General features: G+C 40.0%; 2 protein-coding genes across 3 annotated transcripts; both read right to left on the reverse strand.

Moving 5' to 3' along the window:
* Positions 1 to 6,746: 6,746 nt before the first annotated feature.
* On the reverse strand, positions 6,747 to 9,572 carry LOC122843645 (ras-related protein Rab-25-like). The gene is made up of 5 exons (XM_044138538.1): positions 9,207 to 9,572; positions 8,534 to 8,729; positions 7,467 to 7,660; positions 7,293 to 7,373; positions 6,747 to 7,218 (listed from the first exon to the last, which is right to left on the reverse strand). Exons 1-5 carry the CDS (start codon positions 9,241 to 9,243, stop codon positions 7,091 to 7,093), a joined length of 636 nt encoding a protein of 211 aa, XP_043994473.1. The 5' UTR covers positions 9,244 to 9,572; the 3' UTR covers positions 6,747 to 7,090.
* Positions 9,573 to 10,399: 827 nt separating this feature from the next.
* ubqln4 (ubiquilin 4) lies at positions 10,400 to 20,068 on the reverse strand. Of its 2 annotated transcripts, none has more exons than XM_044138537.1 (11): positions 19,878 to 20,068; positions 16,156 to 16,307; positions 15,871 to 16,019; positions 15,524 to 15,786; positions 15,240 to 15,398; positions 14,909 to 15,131; positions 14,043 to 14,182; positions 13,716 to 13,799; positions 12,747 to 12,862; positions 12,463 to 12,631; positions 10,400 to 12,339 (listed from the first exon to the last, which is right to left on the reverse strand). In XM_044138537.1, the coding sequence occupies exons 1-11, from the start codon at positions 20,019 to 20,021 to the stop codon at positions 12,187 to 12,189; spliced, it is 1,752 nt and encodes a 583-aa protein (XP_043994472.1). In that variant the 5' UTR covers positions 20,022 to 20,068; the 3' UTR covers positions 10,400 to 12,186. The 2 variants fall into 2 exon arrangements, with proteins under 2 accessions (XP_043994472.1, XP_043994471.1); XM_044138536.1 differs by having other exon boundaries at positions 15,234 to 15,398.
* Between the last annotated feature and the right edge of the window lie 424 nt (positions 20,069 to 20,492).

Raw genomic sequence — 20,492 nt, forward strand, 5'->3', positions numbered from 1 at the left:
GCATTTTGTCTGGACTGCACCTCCTCCGTGAACAGCATGGAACAAACGTTGAGGGGTATTAGACGGACTTGGAAATATTTGCTCATAAAGTGTATAACACACCAATTTTTTCTCTTAATGTATTGCCAGGTGCCTTTGTGCTTCTTTTGACAAAAAGCAGAGCACTGCATGGATGGCGTGGGGTATTACCACCCTTTCCCGCCTTCTCGTGAAGGAGAGGATGAAAAGTTTCTCCTGCAGGTTTTGGCCTTAAGAGACGTTCATTTAGGAGCTCTGGGGTGCAGTTTATGATTCCTGAAGAAAGTCTACATGGCTGATGATAAACTCTGTTCAGAAAATATTGAAAATATAATCTGCAGTGAAGGTCAACATGTTACCAGAACACATAAAAAAGGAGTCATGGACACAGCCGTAACAAACACAAAAAGAGCAGTGGTTCAGAGAGTTTCTAGGCCTATGAGAAACACAACATCACTGAAACGGACCAAGTGATGATCAGAACCATGTCAGTTTACCCAGTGACACTCTTACTTTGTTCCAGTCTGTTGCCAATTCCCAATTATTTATTAACATTATAAAAACCACCTCTTCCTTTCATCAGACAATAAGAACATTACCTTAAATCGCTGGTTGTCAAAGTGGATCTGTAACAACACCCTGGTGGGTAAGAACCGATGCATGTAGTGGTCGAGACAAAAACGGCACATCACAGGACAATCCATTTTGAACCCCACAAAGAAAGGCATGACACAACCCGAACAACCAAGGAGCAAATTGGCAAAGGAACTAAATGACCGGCCCAGTCACTTAAAAGTTGCTACTCATGAGATGTGGCAATTCTTTTGGATACTGATCACCAGTGTTTAGATACCAGGAGAAATAAACTGATACTGAATGGGTTTGTGCATAGAAGATGTTTGGTTTATAGCTACAAAATGAAAGTAATTTGGAATGAAATGAAACAGCTGGATGCCACACAGAGGTATGAATTAGGGAAAGGGGGGAGCTTAAAGTTATACAGCAGCTACACGAGACAAAAAACAAAATCTAATTAATATTTCATATATGATAGAAACAATTACTGTTAACATTGATGGAAAAGCTGATGATTACAGTCCAAAAGATATACATGTTCCTCTTACTCTACAGGTATTATTGGTCATGGAGAAACAGCAACAGTCATCTAGGAAAGTGTAAACTTCAGCTTATTTCATTTTATTGGTGAAAAAAAAAAGACACGTAAAACAGTTTCAATGCCATTTTCTATGATGTTTTTATACTTTGATCAAGCAATAATGGTTACTGTATAGTGAAAGTTAAAAATGAGTGAACGGACAGGAGGGACAAAATCCACCTTTTCCAACTTTCTGTCATACCTAGCTGTGCTACAGTTCTGGTGCTTAGCTATTCATCAGTGGGAACAAATGGAGATGATAATAATAATAATAATAATAATAATAATAATAATAATAATAATAATAATAATAATAATAATAATAATAATAATAATAATAATAATAATAATAATAATAATAATAATATCTATAAAAACATTATTCTGTGATGATGTGACAAACTTGAGTTAAGTTGCGTCCTTCAGCCGCCACAATGGACATGGGGTAAAATTAGCACCAAAGTGTTTTTTTTCTGCATGCATGCGGCCATGTTGCATCAGAAACTCACAGGTAACTTCTGTGGCTGTCACAGATACAAGCGACGTTATGTAAAACGGACGAACACTGAGTCTGTCACATCTGTGGCTCACCAACAACACGTCTGACTGAAACTTGTTTCAGAGCCATGTGACATCAGCAGGGCTGCGAATGCGAAAAGCAGTGCACAGCAGGCTCTGATACGAAATAAGACGATTTCAAAAGGAGTTAATTAACTTGAGTGTGGCTGTATGCTGTGAGGAGAGAGGGGTGGGGGGGGATCAGCTAAACACAAGATGGCAGGCAAATGTACAAACAAACTGTTATGAAAACTGGTTTGAGCACATTTTAATGTTAAAACAAGCTGAGAGCTGAGACTAAACAGTTTTCAGTTTTCATGCAAGAGTGATAAACACACGCTCAACATTTCATCCTCAGTCTATGACTTGTGTTAGTCAGCCTCTCTGCTTGTGTGCTTCTTTCTATGTTATTTTTTGGGCAGTGTTACAATCTGAACACACAGCTCACCTCTTCTTTGATTAGTCACCATAACAACATCACCATGGTGATCAGCGAGCAATGACTTTGGCTCTATGTCTGTGATGTTGTGAGCTGATGTGGAAATCTGAGAAATCAGCAATGTTTAGCTGACATGCACAGACAGATGAAGGAGGATAGCTGCTGTTGTACGTTGATGCTTGGAGTTTGGTTTCCTTCAAGTGTTTACAATCACAGTTGGACGCAGTGTGGCAAGCTACACCTGTCAGTTTCTACTTGATCCTTAAGCATATCTGTCTGAGTGAGACGGTGACCTCTAGGTTGAGGAGAAAGCAGCACTCTGTTTGACTAGCGTGCAGGTGTTCTGTGCAGTTTGGTAATCACTACAGATTGTAGTAATTCACAGTCGCAGCTGCCTGGCCTCTCAGCAATTACAGGAAAATGTAATGTTTTCATCTGATTAGTTTGTTTGCCACATCTCTGGACTAAACTTGCCCGGCGTCTGGTTTGAACACGAGGACGGCCAGACTAATCTCATTCCATCCCATCTGGACATTTAAAGGGTCATGTTCCTGGTGTTTGGGGTGGATGATGTACAATGATGTGAAATGCTGCTTTTTTAGCTGCTTTAAGTCACACTGAATATTTTAGCAAGTTTCAAAATGCGTTCCCACTGTTTTCTTTAAAATATTCTCATCAGCTCATAATTACTTCTCTTATGACAGTCGTTTATTAGTTCATTTTTTCCTCAGGGCGTCTGGTTATAAGGATAAAGATGGATCCAGATCTCAAGACTATAACATTTTTTCATCATTTTGATACTATGGTGCAAAGTCTTTTCATTGAGATTTCAGAGAAACTGAACAACATCCTCCCTCTCCCACCTGTATTGATGTTTTACAGTGCTCTTCCTCCAGTCTGACTGATGGAAAGCTATAAGCAACATTAATATTAAGCAACAGGCTGCATGATAGCTACTAGCATCTGACTAATTAATTTGTTAATATAACTATGATTTACTTAGAACTATATTCTACATTTTTACTTAACTCTGTGTATCCGAACGAAGATGATAATGTATAAATGTTTGAAATAAATAAGGATTAATATATAAGAATAGCAGTAGTAGACATAATTCTCAGTTTTCTGTCTAAAATGAAGGAAGTTGGATCATTTAATATTTTTGTTTTCAGTCTGAAGTTTGTCAAGCAATGAGCATTTCATAACACACACACAGTTTAAATCTTGTGCCCAAACAGAAAATAGGGATAAAAAGGGTAAAAATATTATAACCCAAATGCCCACATAGATAATATATGGAAAGAAAAATGTATGTTCTTCCCACTGAAAGAAAAAAGATTTTGGTTGTGAATTTTAAACATTTTTTTTGAAATGCCTGCTGAATCCATTTTTTTATTTACTTTTTTGCAAAGTATGACCTTAAAATTTAATATGGCTGCCATCTGTAAAAGCATAACTAAATCTAGGTGTGTTTGTTTGCTTTACAATGCTGTGAATCAAAAATTTGAAGGGTTTAGCATGCTGCTGTGCTCTGTCCTTTTTTACTGTTACCCCTAATTAGAATCTAGTGAAACTAATTATCTCTAGATGTCACCTAATATATAGACACCTGAGTCTCAGTCAGAGGTTCACCGTCAAGGACATCAGCCCTGGACTGAAAGTCAAACCTGCAATCTAATGATTTAGATCAAAGCACATCCAAAAGTCAGCCAAAACTGATCTTCACAGATGCTGTCCATCTGATCTGGAACCAGTTGAGTTATTTTACAAAAGAAATGTGCAAGAACTTCAGTCTCTAGGTGTAGAAATATTGATGAATAGAAACACGGGCCACACTTTTCAGATTATTATCTGCAAAAATGTTTGAAAACCATGGATGTACCTCCACTTCACAATTCTGAAGTATTTTGTGTTGGTCTGTAGTATGAAATCTACACTAAAGTTTGTGGATGTAACACGACAAAATGTGAAGAAAGTAGAAGAGTTGTAAATACGTTTGTGATAACGATCTCTTGTAAGGACATTTGGTCACAGACAAACACAGGAAGTCGAAATAAACAACAAAAACTGCGCTCAGTGAAACCAACAGGGGCAGCTAATTCGGAAAGCAGCACCGTTAGAGGATCCTTTTTCCACAGGGTCAAATTTCCCAGAAAATAAAAGTATCACAATTGAACCCTTGCAGATCTGGCACTGCAGCTGCAAATTCTTGAAAGATAAGACTGTAATCCCCCCAGAGAAACCAAGCGCTGAGAGGCAGAGGAATTTTAAATGGTAGATAAACAGATCAGAGTTGGGGTCAGAGGTGAAAGATCTCTGACATTTGAGTCCCAGTGTAAGGTTCACTTTTTACCAGCTACACATGTCTAACAGCATGAAGGTAGCAGCTGTCACACGAATCCAGATCTTTCCAACCTTTGTGAGCTGATTGGCTTTGAAGCAAAGTGAAAATTGCATCCACACATCAGGATCAATTTGTTGGAATCTGAGAAGTGCTAAGAAAAATCAACCTTTCTCTTGTAAAACGCATCTCCAACCCCCAGGCTTGCAAAGACCAAAGATTTGGAGATTTCATGACCACACACTCAACCTGCATGGATTATTACTCCAGATGTCTCTTCCCTCCAAGGCCATAAAAAAAAAATCTGTCTTCACAGAATATAATTAAACATTTACTGCCTTCAGCAGAGCCTTCTTATCAAATTTTCATTAGAGAATTAATAAAAACTGTGCATTTGTGGTCATTTCACTGTGACAAAACCATCAGAGGATTCTCCCTCGTCCATGCAGACACACTCACACCACAATAAAGCTTCACGTGAACATCTGTGAGCCAGAGATAGGAGCTTTGACTGTCCAGAATGTCATTAAACACTGCTGCTGCAGATTTAGATTCTCTCAGTGGTGCCATATGAGCCTGCGTGGTCACATTGAGAGTGTGCAGATGTATAAAATCACCACACACACATAATACATCAAAGCATATTGTATATGAATGGATTTGATATTTTGAGGGGGAAAAAGCAGACATTGTGTACCTCGAACAGAGTTTACGGAAGTTAGAGGAAACAGAAAGATGCTAACACCAAAAAGTAACAAGGTGATCACTAAGGAAAGCTTAGCAAGCAATTAGCTAAATGATATATATTGAGGAAAAGAAATAAAGTTGAGCTTTTCATTTTCTTCTTGTCTGGCATCCATCAAAAGTTATATCGGTACCGCCACCTGCAGGCTGCAAGGCGACACAACACTTTCAAATACTAAGCAGCTTCTGTCATGTTAGTGATTCCTTTGAATAAAACGGTTTAATTTTATTTAAATTAGTGTAAGATGAATCTCGATTAACTAGAAATAATGGAAAAGTTTCAGTAATTCAATTCAAAATATAAATTCAATACACACGGACATTTGGGTTGCAGTTATTTCAGTAGCTGTAACCCAATAACAGGATTTTAAAGCTACTAAAATCCTGATGTGCATCAACGCATTGATGAAAGTGCTTGCTTTAATTGTCTCCAAAACTGAATTATGATTTATTTATTTATTTTTTTTTTTTTTAAACTGAACCTTTAGAAATTTCAGCTTTGACCATATTCTAATTCACTGACATGCACTATAACTTTAAATTGGCCACACAAATCTTACATCCATTCAAGCAGGATCAGGTTGTGATAAGACTAAGGAAGGAAACCATGATGTTGTCCCATACCTGCCAGCCAATGTGCCCTCAAAACGTCCACATGAAGGCACCCAGAAGGGAACCAATCAGATTCCTGAATCACCTGAGCTGGACTGACACCTCCAGGTCAGGTGCATTTTTTCTGCCTTATGATTTAAGAGTTTAAGTAGCATTCGTCACCGTTTCCAAGTGGTGGATGGAGCTAAAGATTTACAAACAGCAGGGATGTTGTAAGGATAAATGGATGAGAAAGGGTTGGGTGCAGGGCAAAGTGTTGATGGCTAAGCTAGCTGTAAGTAGGCTTAGCAGATGATCTTAGGTGCGGTTGAGGTGCAGTCCTGCTGCTGAACCTCAGTTGTTAGCACATTAGACACATTTAATCCATGAGCCACCACAGACCAACACTTCACAATTTGGCCCATCTCAGGGTGGTAAAACTTAGCCATCATTTTTGAAAAGATAAATGTCTCGATGATATTTTGGCATGATAGCGCTTCCAAAGTGGTTAATCATAATTATCAGTTCATGAAGCTAACAACCCCTTCAGATGAATTCTGTTTTTTGAGGCTGGAATATGTCTGGTTTAGATATTTGTCAAAGCCCTATGATCTAGTGTTTGGTATCATCCTTAAAGAGGTCCACTTGGCTTTCATTCAAGACACATTTTGAGTTTCTTTGACCAACACAGACGTCACCAGAGCTCTTCAAACAAAAGATAATTCACATTTTTCCACACTTTTTGCGTACACTAAATGCATTTCTTTTAGTCCACTGTTATCCAGTGACGCAAGAGTCAGCAATTCCAATCTTAATTGGTTTAATCACCATCGTTGTTTTATGGCATCCTAACTCATCCAGCCTGGAGAATGTGTAAATAATTCCAACATGGAAACACAAACATTTAAATAATTTATTCCAAGTCAAAATTCTCCTGCTTACAAAAACAAAACACGACTTTGCAAAGCATCTCTTAAACCACAAAGAGAACGAAAAACACAGCTATCTAAAGTAGAAATTTTCCCACCCACCTTCTGCTCCGAAGAAATATTTGATAGAAAATATGACTATAAAAGACGGATTCACTCGTTGGCTGAGCACTAAATCAATGACCTACAAACTGTACAGTTTATATTTAAAAAGGTTTCCGACAGACTGCGCTGCCTCGCTTGTCAGACTGAAAGAGAGGCTGAGGGCTTTAGCTTCAGTCAAGCATGGTGTTGGTCCAACACATATCAGTCCATCAGGAACTCTTGCAGCAGCCTTTCCGCTCTTCCTGACCCTCTCTTGTCGGCCCCAGCGGACTGGACAGGGTCACTGCGCTGATGGAGCCGCGGGTCACCTCTCTGCTGGCCACCTTCTTATGGATTGCTGCGGAGATCAAACATTTAGGGTGGCACCTTAAAGCTGCCTGTAAACCAGAGTGGTGCTGTGTCTCTTCTTACCTGTGAGGACTTCGTTGAAAGCAGCTTCTACGTTTGTGGAGTCCAACGCCGACGTCTCCATGAACATGAGGCCTTTCTTATCTGGAATGGTTGCGGCAAACATCCGACACCATGAAAATCGGTTTACCCTTGAGGGGAAATCCTTTCAGCACATAAGGAAGCAGTTAAGTTCACCTGCAAAATCTTTGGCCTCCTCCGTGGGAACGGTCCTGAGGCTCTCCAGGTCCTTCTTGTTGCCCACCAGCATAACCACCATGTGAGGGTCTGCGTGATCATACAGCTCCTTCAGCCATCGCTCGGCGCTCTCGTATGTCAGATGTTTGCTGATGTCGTACACCAGCAACGCGCCAACCGCTCCTCTGTAGTAGCTGAACGCACCAGAAGGAAGTTTAAATAAGCAGTGTAAATAATACACTGCTTATTTAAACTCTTTATTTACTGATCACTGCTCGGGTCAGTAAATATTCACACTCTTTTCAGATTTTATCACATAAAATGCACAAACTCCAGTGTGTTTTGTCCAGATTTTACATGACAGATCAAAGCATTGTAACGCATAATTGCCAAGATGAAGGAAAAAGCTGCGCCGGTTTTCAGAGTTGTTTACAAATAAAAGTCTGAAAAGTGTGGCCTGCATTTGTGTTCAACCTCCTTCAGGTCTATGTTTGGTTATTACTCCCTGTGCTTATGGCATAAAAGGTCAGCATGATGCTTTTCATGGTAATGAAGTGTTCAGGGTGTTAGTATTCTACAGGTCAAAGCGTCTTGAATGTAGACTAAACCAGGAAATAATTTACACAAAGAGGCAGGAATGGGCACTCCTGGTCCTCGAGGGCTGGTCTCCTGCAACTTTTAGATGCATCTCTACTTCAACACACCTGAGTCAAATAATGAGGTCATTGGCAGGACTCTGGAGAACTTGACTGCACCTGGGAGGTGATTCAGCTGTTGGATTCAAGTGTGTTGGACCAGGGAGACATCTAAGAGTTGCAGGACACCGGCCCTCGAGGACCAGGAGTGCCCACCCCTGGTGTAAGGGGTGTGGATACTTTTAGCAATGTGTTGTATTAAAACGGTGTGATAAGTACAAAAGAGGTGCAGCCGGCAATAAAAGGGAGGGGTCACTAACAGCGACACATGCGAGTCGCAAATTAACTGATCACTCGATTATTGTGTGTACCTTTGACTTATCAAATATTAATCTTGCCTGTATGTGTGTGTGTGTGTGTGAGTATACCCACGCTGAGGTGATAGCCCTGTAGCGCTCCAGCCCAGCTGTGTCCCAGATTTGAGCTTTGATGGTGAAGTTGTCCAGCTGGACGGTCCTCGTGCTGAACTCCACGCCGATGGTGGTGCGGCTGTCGTGCAGGAACTCATTCTTGGTGAAGCGGGACAGGAGGTTGCTCTTTCCCACACCGGACTCCCCGATCAAAACCACTGCACAGACACATGTGAAGGAGTTCCTATTACGCCCGTTTTATTAATAATTAATCACACTGACTTAGCTGCAGGTTTCCTGAAACCAAAATGGACCAGATAGTCTTTATCTCATCTGTAGACTTTCTGTCACTCTCACCGGATGCCAGATTGTGTGACATCACACCAACGTGGCACATCCACATTGAGTGTGAGTTCAGTCTGGAATGAGGGAAGTAGAAAATCACTGCCGCTTTCGGAAGAAACGCTACGATACAGTGCGCCTATTCCTCTGGGAGTGCGAGAACTCATGTTTATCTAGCAGGTCAAAGGTCACAGCATTCAGTCAAAGTAGGTAGGAAGCAATCACTTCCTTATATCTACGCTCCATTTTCTTAGAAACAGCAGATAAAATCTGCTTTGTCTTCAGGGTGTAGAAATGCGGCACAATAATTTCCTTCTTCTAAGACGATTACAGCTGAATTAAACGCGACTTACCTTTAAATACAAAGTTGTACGAATCATCTGAGCCCATGCTGCATTCAGTGGCGATGGGTCACTCTTCCACCTTACAAACACCCAGAAGCCACTTTCAAATGTTTAAAGTACTTATTAAGAAAGAGAAAACAAAAGTATCCTCCGTGGTTTTGTATGAAGGTGAAAAATGAAAGGGAGAAGATAAATCTCTGTTCGCTGTGGAAGAAGAGGAGCAGCTCCTGTTTGAAGACGGCCGGAAAAAGAAGGAGCAGGACTCCTGGTTGCTCATCAGCTGACACCCAGAGGAGGGTTGGGAAGGACGGAGAGCAGGTGGAACAGGTAGAACCACTCGCAGGTACAGACTCCACCCTCCGCTGCACTCCCAGACTCATTTGTATGACAATAAACCTCGCCCTGCAGGTGGATGTGTGTGAGCCGGGACACGTCAACCCTTTGGACACCAGTCTCACATTCATAATCGAGGAACGTAAAGCTCGGTTTGAGTGATATTCTAACTTTCATGTTCTCTTTTTAAAGCGAGCAATTTTGGTTTTTCTATGGAGATTATAAAAAAATATATCTCTTTCCCTGCAGTTTTGAAATTGGGATGAATTGAACCAGTTTTACTTCAAAAACTTAAACTCAACCTGTCTGGATTGTACTACATTAAATACAGGATGTTAAAAAACGCAGCTATTTGTAACATTAACTATCCTTTCAGAAGGTGAGCCTCCTCCCCAACCACTTCTCACGGCTTCTATCAGGTTTTCTCTCAGGATTGGCCTGAGTTTGGCTAATTGTCCGCCTTTCATCTCCATTAACTATGACCATTTTTTTCCTTTCAACATTTGCCCTCCTCTTGTCGTTCTCCCACGAAGGCCAGATGTGTAGAGAGTACAATCAAATAGTTGCCCTGTCAACAGATTTTCCCGTCTGGATCGGATTTCTGTAACTCACCCAGAGCTACTACAGGCCTCTCTGCAGATTGCTCTGATCTGCAGCTCTGCTGTAATCTTTCAATTTTCAGCTGAATTACTGAAGAGTCTTCTGGTCTAAAGTTGGAATAGTTTCAGAACCATACTCTCCTTTAATCTCCTTGGGCTACATGGTGTGGTTTGTGCCCCAACAAACCTCTGAGGCCTTCACAGAACAGATGAAGTCACACTGACATTAAATTAAGACACAAAAATGGACTTTTTACAAACTAGGTGACATCTGGTTGCACTGGATTTTATTTCGGAGTGCCACAGTAAAAGGTGTGAATACATTTGCAATGGCAGCGGTTCAGATTTTTTTATTTTTATTTTTTTATTGCAAATGTTTAAAACCAATGTACCCTTTTCCTTCCACTTCTCCACAGCTATGTGGTAATTTTGGTCGATTGCATGAAACACATTGAAATTTTAATGTGACAAAAAGTGAAAAAGCTCAAAGGGGAATGAATACGTTTACAAGGCACTATATGTCCAGATTTGGAAAAAGGATTAAAGCAATTTTCATACTTTTCCAGACTGCACAGAGAGTCTCAAGTATATGTACTTTAAAAACAAACTTGGAGGCAAATGTAATCTTTTATTTCACACTTCCCATTAAAACAAGACAGAACATTGTGGGACCTTTAAAATTCCTGGCCCATCAGCACACTGTAATCAAAATGAGACGGGGAATAATGGTTTTTGACCATGATTTATTACTTTTTTTTTTTAGTACAGTACTGTTAAAAGTTAGTTCCGACATTTTCAACTGGGAGATGGATTTCTTTATTTTAATTCAGCTGAGGTCAACAGACAGAGCAGAGCTACTGAAGCAGTTGCCAAGTTCATCACAACTACAAATGCTGAGAATTTCAAAAAGAATAAAATAATAATAATAATAATACAACCTAGACTTTATGATTGGAGCAAAGTACGGTGCCATCACTGTTTTTTTTTTGTTTTGTTTTTTTACAGCCTTTCCATTATGTCATACTTTGACTCAGTTGATTTCCACATGTAATTAATGGAAAATAAATCAGCTTCATATCTAGGTACTAACTGCACCTCAAACAGGAAGACATAAGACAATGAATGATCCGATTTAAATGAAATTAAAGATGGTTTGTAAAATTTATATTCATAACAGCAACAGCCTGTGCTTCAGGGAAGCTGCTGAGTGAGACAAACGATTATGGTTACAGTCTTGAATGAGAATTTCAGCGAAGGTGGGACGTCACGTCTCCCGTCTGAGGCTGGTCTTTACTACCCATGATCCCACTGGCCAGAGTCGGACAGCAGGACAAGCAACGGCGACTCAGAAGGAGGAAAAACAATTCCTAAAAGACACTGCGATTACATGTGGGCACTTTGATCCGGACTGACGAATTACAACTTTTGGAAGGGCGAGAGTGTGGAAGGCGCTTGCAATAAATAGTGAAAGCTGTTGGGCAACAACTAGCTGTGTGTGGAAAATGTTGAGAACAAGGATGGAGGGAAGGCGGTTGGAACTTCTGTGAGCGCCTGTTCTCCTGCTGGCTTTCAGGATCACAGCTTATAGAAACCACCAACCCGCCTGACAGGAACCAGGCATCATACAGAGCCGACTGCCGTTCACGCCGCACGCGTTGCATTTGGATCACGTGAATGTTTTGCCTACGGAGCGCTACTTCAGATCTACGCGAAAGAAACGACAAGTTGAAAAAAAATAACAATAAATGGTCGGGAGTCCCTTTCTCTTCACATCAGTACGCGCTTTGAGGAGAGAGCGGTTCAGTCCAACCCCTACAGCAGAACTCTGTGGGTGAAGCTGGCTGGATGGCGCCGAACGAAAGTAGTAAAGGGGGGAAAAAAGGAAATAGGGAATGATCTTAGAACAGATGCAGAATGAGGGTCTTTCAGTTCTTGCCCAAGTTTCTTCTGTAAGGTTTGGGACAATACACACAAATTTCTGTTGGTTCAAAGTTGATTTTGGGTTTGTTATGTGTTAAATGCGTGTTTATGAGCGTGTCAATATGTACTGTATGTCTTTACGAGGGCTGTGAGCCCAGCAGTCTCTCGATAGCGGCGTTGATGTCTCCTCCAGTAGCAATGAGGGCCTGCAGGTTGGCCTCGCGGTTGATGAAGCCCATGGCGTTCAGCTGGTCTAGCTGGGTCTGGAACCGCACCTCTGGAGTTTGGCTCTGATGGAAACAGTCAGCACAGATTGAAGTAAGACAAAAAAAATAAAATAAACACCACCAGGCACAGTATGGAGGCGACTTCAGTATGTGTGTGTGTGTGTGTGTGTGTGTGTGGTCGCGTACCGTTCCGTTTCCTCCTCCACTTCCACCTCCTCCAGCAAACATCTGGAGCATCTGTTGCATCAGCTGCTGCTGAGCAGGGTTTGTTGCAGCACTGCTGGGAGACGAGGCAGGGTTCTCTGAGGGAACGGCGCCTCCTGTGGGCACGCCTGGAATTCCACTTGTCATCAAACTGGGCCAAAAGGAAAAACAAACAAACAAACAAACAAACAAACACAAACATTGAATTCAAACGCTAGGTTAAAATGCAATGTGCGTTTGTACAGGTGATGTCTCGTTCTGCCTACCTGGGCATAAGGCCTGGAGCTTCTGTCTGCAGCATCTGGAGCCCCTGCTGGATCTGCATTAGAGCTTGCATGGCCCGGGGATTGGTCATGACAGACAGCGCCTCGGGGTTTTGCATCTGGAGAGGGATGGGCAGAAATGGGAGCAGAAAATTAGGAAAGGTGACTGTAAGCAGTTAAAATTTCAGCAGCGTGACTGACGAGACCAGAGAAATTAAAGCCAAAAGATGGTAAGTTTATGTTATAAACTGTTTAGAGTTCAGATATTGGAGGTGAAAATACCTTTTAAAAATTGAGTAATTAATAATTTTTTTTATCCCCAGTCAGACACATGTGTCTGATTGTTGACACATGTGTCTTGTTTTATGAACAACACACATGAACCCTAAACCAATTGCTATAAAGCATAGAAAAAAGACATAAAAGCAAAAGAAATGTTATAAAACAACTTAAATTGTAGTTTTCACCATACAAAAGAAAAACGTACTTGAATTGCTAAAATTTAAAAACTTAAATAGTTTTATTCTGATTTTAATTATTTTTTTACAACGATTTAAATTAATTACTTGCATGAATTCCTAAAAAGAAAATTTATACTCAAAAAATATTCAATCTAATTAATGAATAAAACATTGTTATCTGGCCTCATAACAGTAAATAAAACCTTTTTGTTTTGTAGCAAAACTTCAATAAATACAAACTAAAACATTGGTTCAAGGTATATGTAACTAAATATTTGGATTTAAATTTTTTAAACAAACTAAAATGTGCTAGTTTAAGGAGCGGCACAGCAAAATTCCTTTGCAGGGAAGGTATTGATCGATGAACGTATGAACGAACAAACAGAACTAAATGTCATTTACAGCCAAGTATGACAATAAGGACATATTAAAGACCTGATTATAAGGTCAGGGAGTGTTTTGCTTCAGTCAGTTTCAGAAATGGTGTTTTAGATGAAAATGGAAACAGTACCTGCTGAAGAAAAATGGGCAGCTGAGATCTGAACTGTTCCTGCAGCTGTGGGTTTCCAGCGAATAATGGATTATTCATCATTACCTGATTGAGGGGAGAAATAAAGTATAAGTCATTTGGCTCCAGCAGCTGTCCACACTGCCAACACAGTTCTGTTAAACGTTGGACGCATACATCAGACAGCCACAAATATAAACCAAGATAGCTACAGGATAGAACGAAAACTTGATGTGATACGTATATTTTTTGTAACGTTCTAGAAAATGTGTCTACCGCCGTGCTAGATCCAGAATTTCCATATTTAATCTATGATTTTATGATCCTCACCTGTGAGGCTAACTCTGGGTTTTGAGCCAGCGACTGCATCATGCTGCGCATGTACGGAGCAGACAGCATGTTCTGCATCAGCTGAGGGTTTTCGGAGATCTGTTGGAGTAGACTCTGCATGCCGGGGCTGTTGAACATGCCTGCAGCACAAAACAAAAACATCCAGGAGTGAACGTAACTAAATAGGGGTGTAGCGATATGTCGAGCCCGGGAGACAAAGACGATGCCGAACGCTGGATTCACAGGAACGGCAAAAGATTTTAGAATAATCCCCAGTTTGTCTTTTTGCAACTGAAAGCTTTACAAATTAAAATACTTTTTCTAACAATAAGTGGTTAAGGGAGAATATTCCAAATCAGGTTTGACCAGTCGATTCATTATTGCTTTTACTGTCTCTTTTTGCCCTACAGCCAAAAGATTAAAAAAACCCTGTTTTTGTTTTCACAAATAGAATAAATGTTTCAAATGTTCTAATCTGGTTTAAAAAACTGCTTTTTGCAAAACTAAATAGAATAAAGCCGAGTTGTTAAAAAGGTGATTTAGTTTAGCACCGATAGGAAGCTGTGAACCAGATGCTAACTACCCTGACATTAGCTTCTAGCTGCTTTATTAGCTAACTTATATTACAAAAGGCTAAGAACCATTTTCTTTCTTAGTCCAATACAAAAGCTTCAAACAATAACCTGAAGTGTTGAGAACAAGGCACACATATTTAGAAATGGGGATTATAATATTAGCTTAAACTTCCTTCTCCTGACAAAGTCACAACAGCACTTTGTGGCACAGAATGTAAAAAAAAAAAAAAAACGGCTGCTGAGATTTATTATCAGGAGAACTCTCAACATCAGCCAATGTCTCCAGCGTACCATTTCCCAGACTCCCAGGATTGACGCCAAGAGGGTTGGACACACTTGGGTTGGTGGTTCCCGAAGTGCTAGTGCTTCCTGTGGTTCCCCCTCCGCTCTCAGAGGGGTTTGAAGAATTCGGAGGCCCCCATGGGTTGGGCAGAGGCTCTCGGTTCTCTGTCCGCGACGGCTGAGCGCCAGAGTCAGAGTTTCCACCAAGAGCTGAAAACGGGTTGTTTCCAAACTATATATATATAAAAAAAATTTTAATACAGTTTAGTACACAGGATTTAAGTCACAATAAAGTGAAGAGAGATAGAAACAGGGATGTGAAAAGTTTCCTCACAGAGACCTGCTCTCTGGCTGCGCTGAACATGGGCTCCTGGATGTCTGTGTACATCCTCCTCAAGGCATTGTAACCTCCCGGGATGCTCTCCAGGTTGCTCAGGGCGCGGTCCTGGTTTCGCATCATTTCCTGCATCATGGCTGGGTTCCTGGCGAGCTCCATGGTCTGAGAGACAGGACAGACGGGAGAGGAAGCAAAGCAGATTGAGGTTTAGATGAAACACACGACTACATGTTGAATGATAAGAACCTGAATGTGTTCCAGGCCGTTTAGGGCATTTTTCCCCTCACCTGTCTCATGAGTTCAGGGTTATTGAGCATGTGAGAAATCTCAGGGTTGCGTTCCATCAGCTGCTGCATCTGTGGGTTGGCCATGATCATCTGCCTCATCAGGTCGGGGTTGGACATCATGTTCTGCACCAAGGGGTTCTCCATGATCTGGGAAAGCATCTCCGGGTTGGACATGAGCTGCCTCTGCATCTGCTGCTGCAGCTCCATGAAGTTAGCGGAGCCCATGCCCAGACCAGCTAGACTGGCCAGGTCTCCGAAGCCACCTGCAGGGGATAAGCGCTGACTTAGCGAGGTAATCTTTGGCAAGAATAGTGTTTTTAATTCGAACAACACACAGGCGGACTCACTCATTATGTTGGGTGTCTGTGTGGGCGTGTGGCCAGACCCGGTGGGGACTGTTGTGGGGGCAGGGTTGGCAGCTGGACTAGAGGTGGTGCTATTGCCTCCCTGGTTGGAGGTTGAACTAGAGGCTGAGGTGCTACCGCCATCTGCTGCCCTACAGAGGGAATTTAAAGAGAGAGGAAAAAAAAAAAAGTTAAACCCAAGTTGTTAAAGCTGGTCAACTGTTTCAGTGAATCAGAAAGTTCTGTAAAAAACAAAAACAAAAAAAAAACAAAAAAAAGTGTCCTTACTTGTGCGCTGTTTTAATGACCAGGTGAACTGTCAGGCCATCTTTGATGCCATGCTGGCTGAGACTATCACCGTCCTTCAAGATCTTCCCTGCAAAAATCAAAACCAACTGGTCTTGCTTGGCTTTGAACCGCTTCGAGATCTCCTCTTTAAACTGGAAGACATAAAAGAATAAAACCAGGTAAGATTTCTGCATGGAAGAAAAAACATGTCTCCAGGTAGAGCAATAATGTTTGAATGTCTAATGGAAAGGACTGCTTGTTGATGGTTTGAGGTCAGGCATGGGCTAGTTGTCAATCAGAAGCTGGTTTGAAAAGTCGCAGTGTCGATCACTAAAGACACTGCTTTATACCATTATTATGACTCTAGGTATTTTTTATAAGATACCAGAGAAAGAGTGACCAGAGTAATTTGTAGGGAAAATATGGAGTTCTAAATTTCTTGTAGACTACTGATATGTATTGGTTGCTTTTGTTCTTTAAAAATAAATAAATAAAAGTGAAAATATCTCATAACTGCAGCATTTGTGCTAAAGCTTAACATAACAGCTTAAGCCCAGTACAGGGGTTTCCCCCAGTCTATTTTAAGCCATTTTGTTATCTAAGTAAGCAATAGTGACATCTAGTGGTGAAATAGTGGAACACCATTAAATTAAAGCTCTACTTGCAAGGTAATCTTGCATCAGGCCCACATTTTGTAGGTGTTTTGCAGACAATAAGAAATTAAATGTTACATAAAGTTGACTTAAAGTAAAAGAAAAAAAATTGCTTTTGTTTTTATTTTCATCTAATTTCAAACTAATGAAAAGCAATAAACATAAAGTGAGATTTCACAAACCTTAAGGCAGGAAGTATTTAGGCCTTCAATATTTATGCAGTTGCAGTTTAGGCACTATTATTATTAGTTTTCAATGGGATGAAGACAAAAATATCATGGACAATATTATAATAAAACCTATACTAAAAAATATATCTAGTGTATATCAAATCTTCAAGTTAAAAACTATAGCATCCAAACCAAAGTACCTTAGAATAAAAAGCAACAGGTTTGATCTCATCAGACTGATGCTGTGATGTATTTTTATTCATTTTATATTTCTTTTACAATGTTGGCTTAGTTGATCTAGATCTTCAGCCAGTCATTTATTTATTTATTCAATGGTTATTCATGCGCGGCTCTCATAATGTCACCCTCTGCATTTAGGGGCTGAGATCTGGACTTTGAGCGATTGCGACACCTTGATACTTTACTTTTTTACCCGTTCTGCTGCAGATTTGCTGCTGCTGGTTTTGAGTTCATTGTCCTTTTACATGATCCGATTTTATCCAAATGCTATCTGTCAGCCCTGGACATTTGGGTTACGGACGAATTAGTTAATCACCAATTCAGTGACTACAAGGATTCTACCGTTTGTGGGAACAAAACAAATCCCCGCATCGCTGTGCTTGACAGATTTAACGAGATCTTTGGGCTGGTTTGGTGTGTTAGTCTTTCCCTAAATACAACCAACAATCCTAACAATGTCTGTCTAAATAGACGTTGTTCTTTACATTTTTATCAGATGTGACTTTGCAAACTTTTTTTTTTTTTGTTATGCTTCGTATGTAAAATCTTCCTAGTTACACTTCAATCCAGTAACTGCATGTTTCAAAACATTATTATGTTCTGGTTATTTTCTAAGCATTTGTTGTATTTTTTTCCCCCACCCTTTTCTAAAGATAACTTGAGATCTAATCTGTTTGAATATTTAAAACAGTGACTTTGAATAGTGAGTATATTCTCAGAGAATTAATTATAATAAAACACAGCAGAGCATATTCTCTCAGACAAACAATGTAGACGCCTGGATTCTAATATATAAGCCAGTGGTGAGACAACAACTTTTATGTCTATCCATCTGCTTGGTATGAGCACATAAAAACAGTCAGAAGGTAAATACATAAAAATGTGCTTTTCTCTCTATGACCATGATAGAAATGCTAAAGGGAAAATGGGAAATAAAAATACTGGAAGAAAATTTAACTGTAATAACTTTGACTGTTTATCTCTTCATAAGTCATGAAGTCACCTAGAAAAATCATCTGACACAGAGTTGCAGGAGTGCCTGGGTATAAAAGTGTTTGTTTACAGGTATGAAATGTAAGCAAGAAGGGACAAAATTGCCAGGTTTGGAAATTAAATGGAGGTACGAATTTTCAAGAGGGCAGAATGACCTGGAGTCACAAATAACAGAGCAAGATTTGGTCTAACAAATCTTGGCCACAGACAAAAGATGCAGCATTTAGACTAATCCTTTGTATCTGTGAGCAAAATGCTGTGCTGAAGTTAGTCACAATTCACCATCATTTTCTCATTGACTTAACATACTACAGTTTTGCAATAATTACACCAAAATAAATAAATCACAATATGATTCATCTGCTTTAATTTAAAGCAAGATATATTCATCATTATGGTTATAATAATGTTATTAAGTGAAAATATTGAAAATATGAGCACTAAATTTAGTTGTATTTTCCATGTGCTTATTGTTCTGAATGTTGAAGTTTGTGGTTCAGTAAAAGCTAATAAAATTATCCTTGCTTACAAAGTAAAAGCATGGTAGCCTTTACTCAGTCAGCAGGTCTGCAGTATTCAGCAACAGATGGGGGAGGGTCAGCTCTGCAGCTTGGAGAAAACTCCAGTCTGGATGATAGGATGAGTATAATGGAAAAATGCGACATTTGTGAAATCGCAACTTTTTACAGTTGCGATCCTCAACAACTTGATGTTAGTTGAGGCTTAATTCAGTCTAAAACATTCCAAAAATATGTGTTCAATATGGTCAATTTACATTAATTTTGTGTAGGGCACCTCCATAAAACATAGCAGGTTGCATTGTTTCCACTAAATAACTTCAAAAGAGCTTAATGGGGAAAAAACGTGGCACATTTGAATTTCCATTGAACATAATCTTAACAAAAGTCATTTATTTTCCTCATCCATATTACTTGTAATGTTACATTTGTTAAATAAAGCTAAAACATACTTTCAAACTGAAGTAATAATATCCCCAAAACATAAACACATATAAACATGTATTACTGCACAAGAGGGTCCGACATTAGTGTACACCGCTTAAAACCCAGCTCTGAATGTGATTACATAGAGTGTCTTGCTTTTCCAGGTGAATCCGTCGCCAAGCCAACAGCAGCACTGAGGATACTAGAAATCCCCAAGTAGCCTGAATGACTCAGGAGCAGCAATGAGAATGTTCTAGACTGAAAGACAGCTTCGACTTTTTATCAGGCTATGGAGCTGAAGTAGAAAATGAAAGCGATACACGATGGACCAGCTATATGTAACGACTTCCACTGTTCTGTTGGAATGATATTGCTTCTCGCCGTTAGCACAGCAAGCGCGTACTCGTCAGCTGACACTTGTTCAGCTACATAGTTGGTCCGAATAACAGGCTAACTTAGCTCCCCGGCTAGCAATTGACTGGCTAGCCGGTTAGCAATTTCCAAATCTTAGCGCGGTCGTTTCGTAGAGTGGGATATTTACAACGAAATGGTTGCCGACTAAATGGCAATCTAACCAATAGTATTTCGATTTCACACAGCCGCTTTCACTCCCAGCAGCCCCAGTTAGCCGGTAAGAGTGGTGAGACATGCTAATGGTTTAGCTTCCTAGCTGAAGTTTGGGCATGACGTTAGAGCGCAACGATGAACAGCATCCGACCAACCTGAGTGACAGAAGCGTCCTCTGCGATGGCGATCTCTTCCTTGTCCTTGGGTGTTTTCACTGTGACCTTGATAATCGTCCCCTCGGAGGCTTCGGGTTTATTATTATTGTTGTTACCAAGATCTGCGGCGCCTTGCTCAGCCATCTTTACTCCGCCGATGGAACAGCTCGGATCTAACTTTCACTTCCGGTTCAAACCAACTCGTGTTTTTTTTTTATTTTTCTCGCCCACCCAGTCGGTTCAAGTAGTTCCTGTATGAGTTCATCGGTTAAAAGTTCACAAAATAATAATAATTAAAAAAAAAACATAATAGAGGGATTTATTCTAATATTAAAATTTAAGGAAACTAACCAAATTTAAACCACTAATCTGAACTATTGTTTTTCAAACATATTTCATATTTATTACTTAATAAATATGGTGCCTCTGAAGAGCAAATCACATCGACAACTTACTAACCACTACCACAAATTTTGAAGATAAAAAAAATTTCAAAACACAACTAATTATACCTCTATTAAAGATGCAGTAATCAATTGGCCAATAAATTGTATACACCAATTTTCTTGAATTTAAAATATTTATCTTATTTGTAAACTGCATCAGAACTGAAAA

Source organism: Gambusia affinis, linkage group LG14 (assembly GCF_019740435.1).
Source record: "Gambusia affinis linkage group LG14, SWU_Gaff_1.0, whole genome shotgun sequence".
Classification (NCBI taxonomy): domain Eukaryota; kingdom Metazoa; phylum Chordata; class Actinopteri; order Cyprinodontiformes; family Poeciliidae; genus Gambusia; species Gambusia affinis.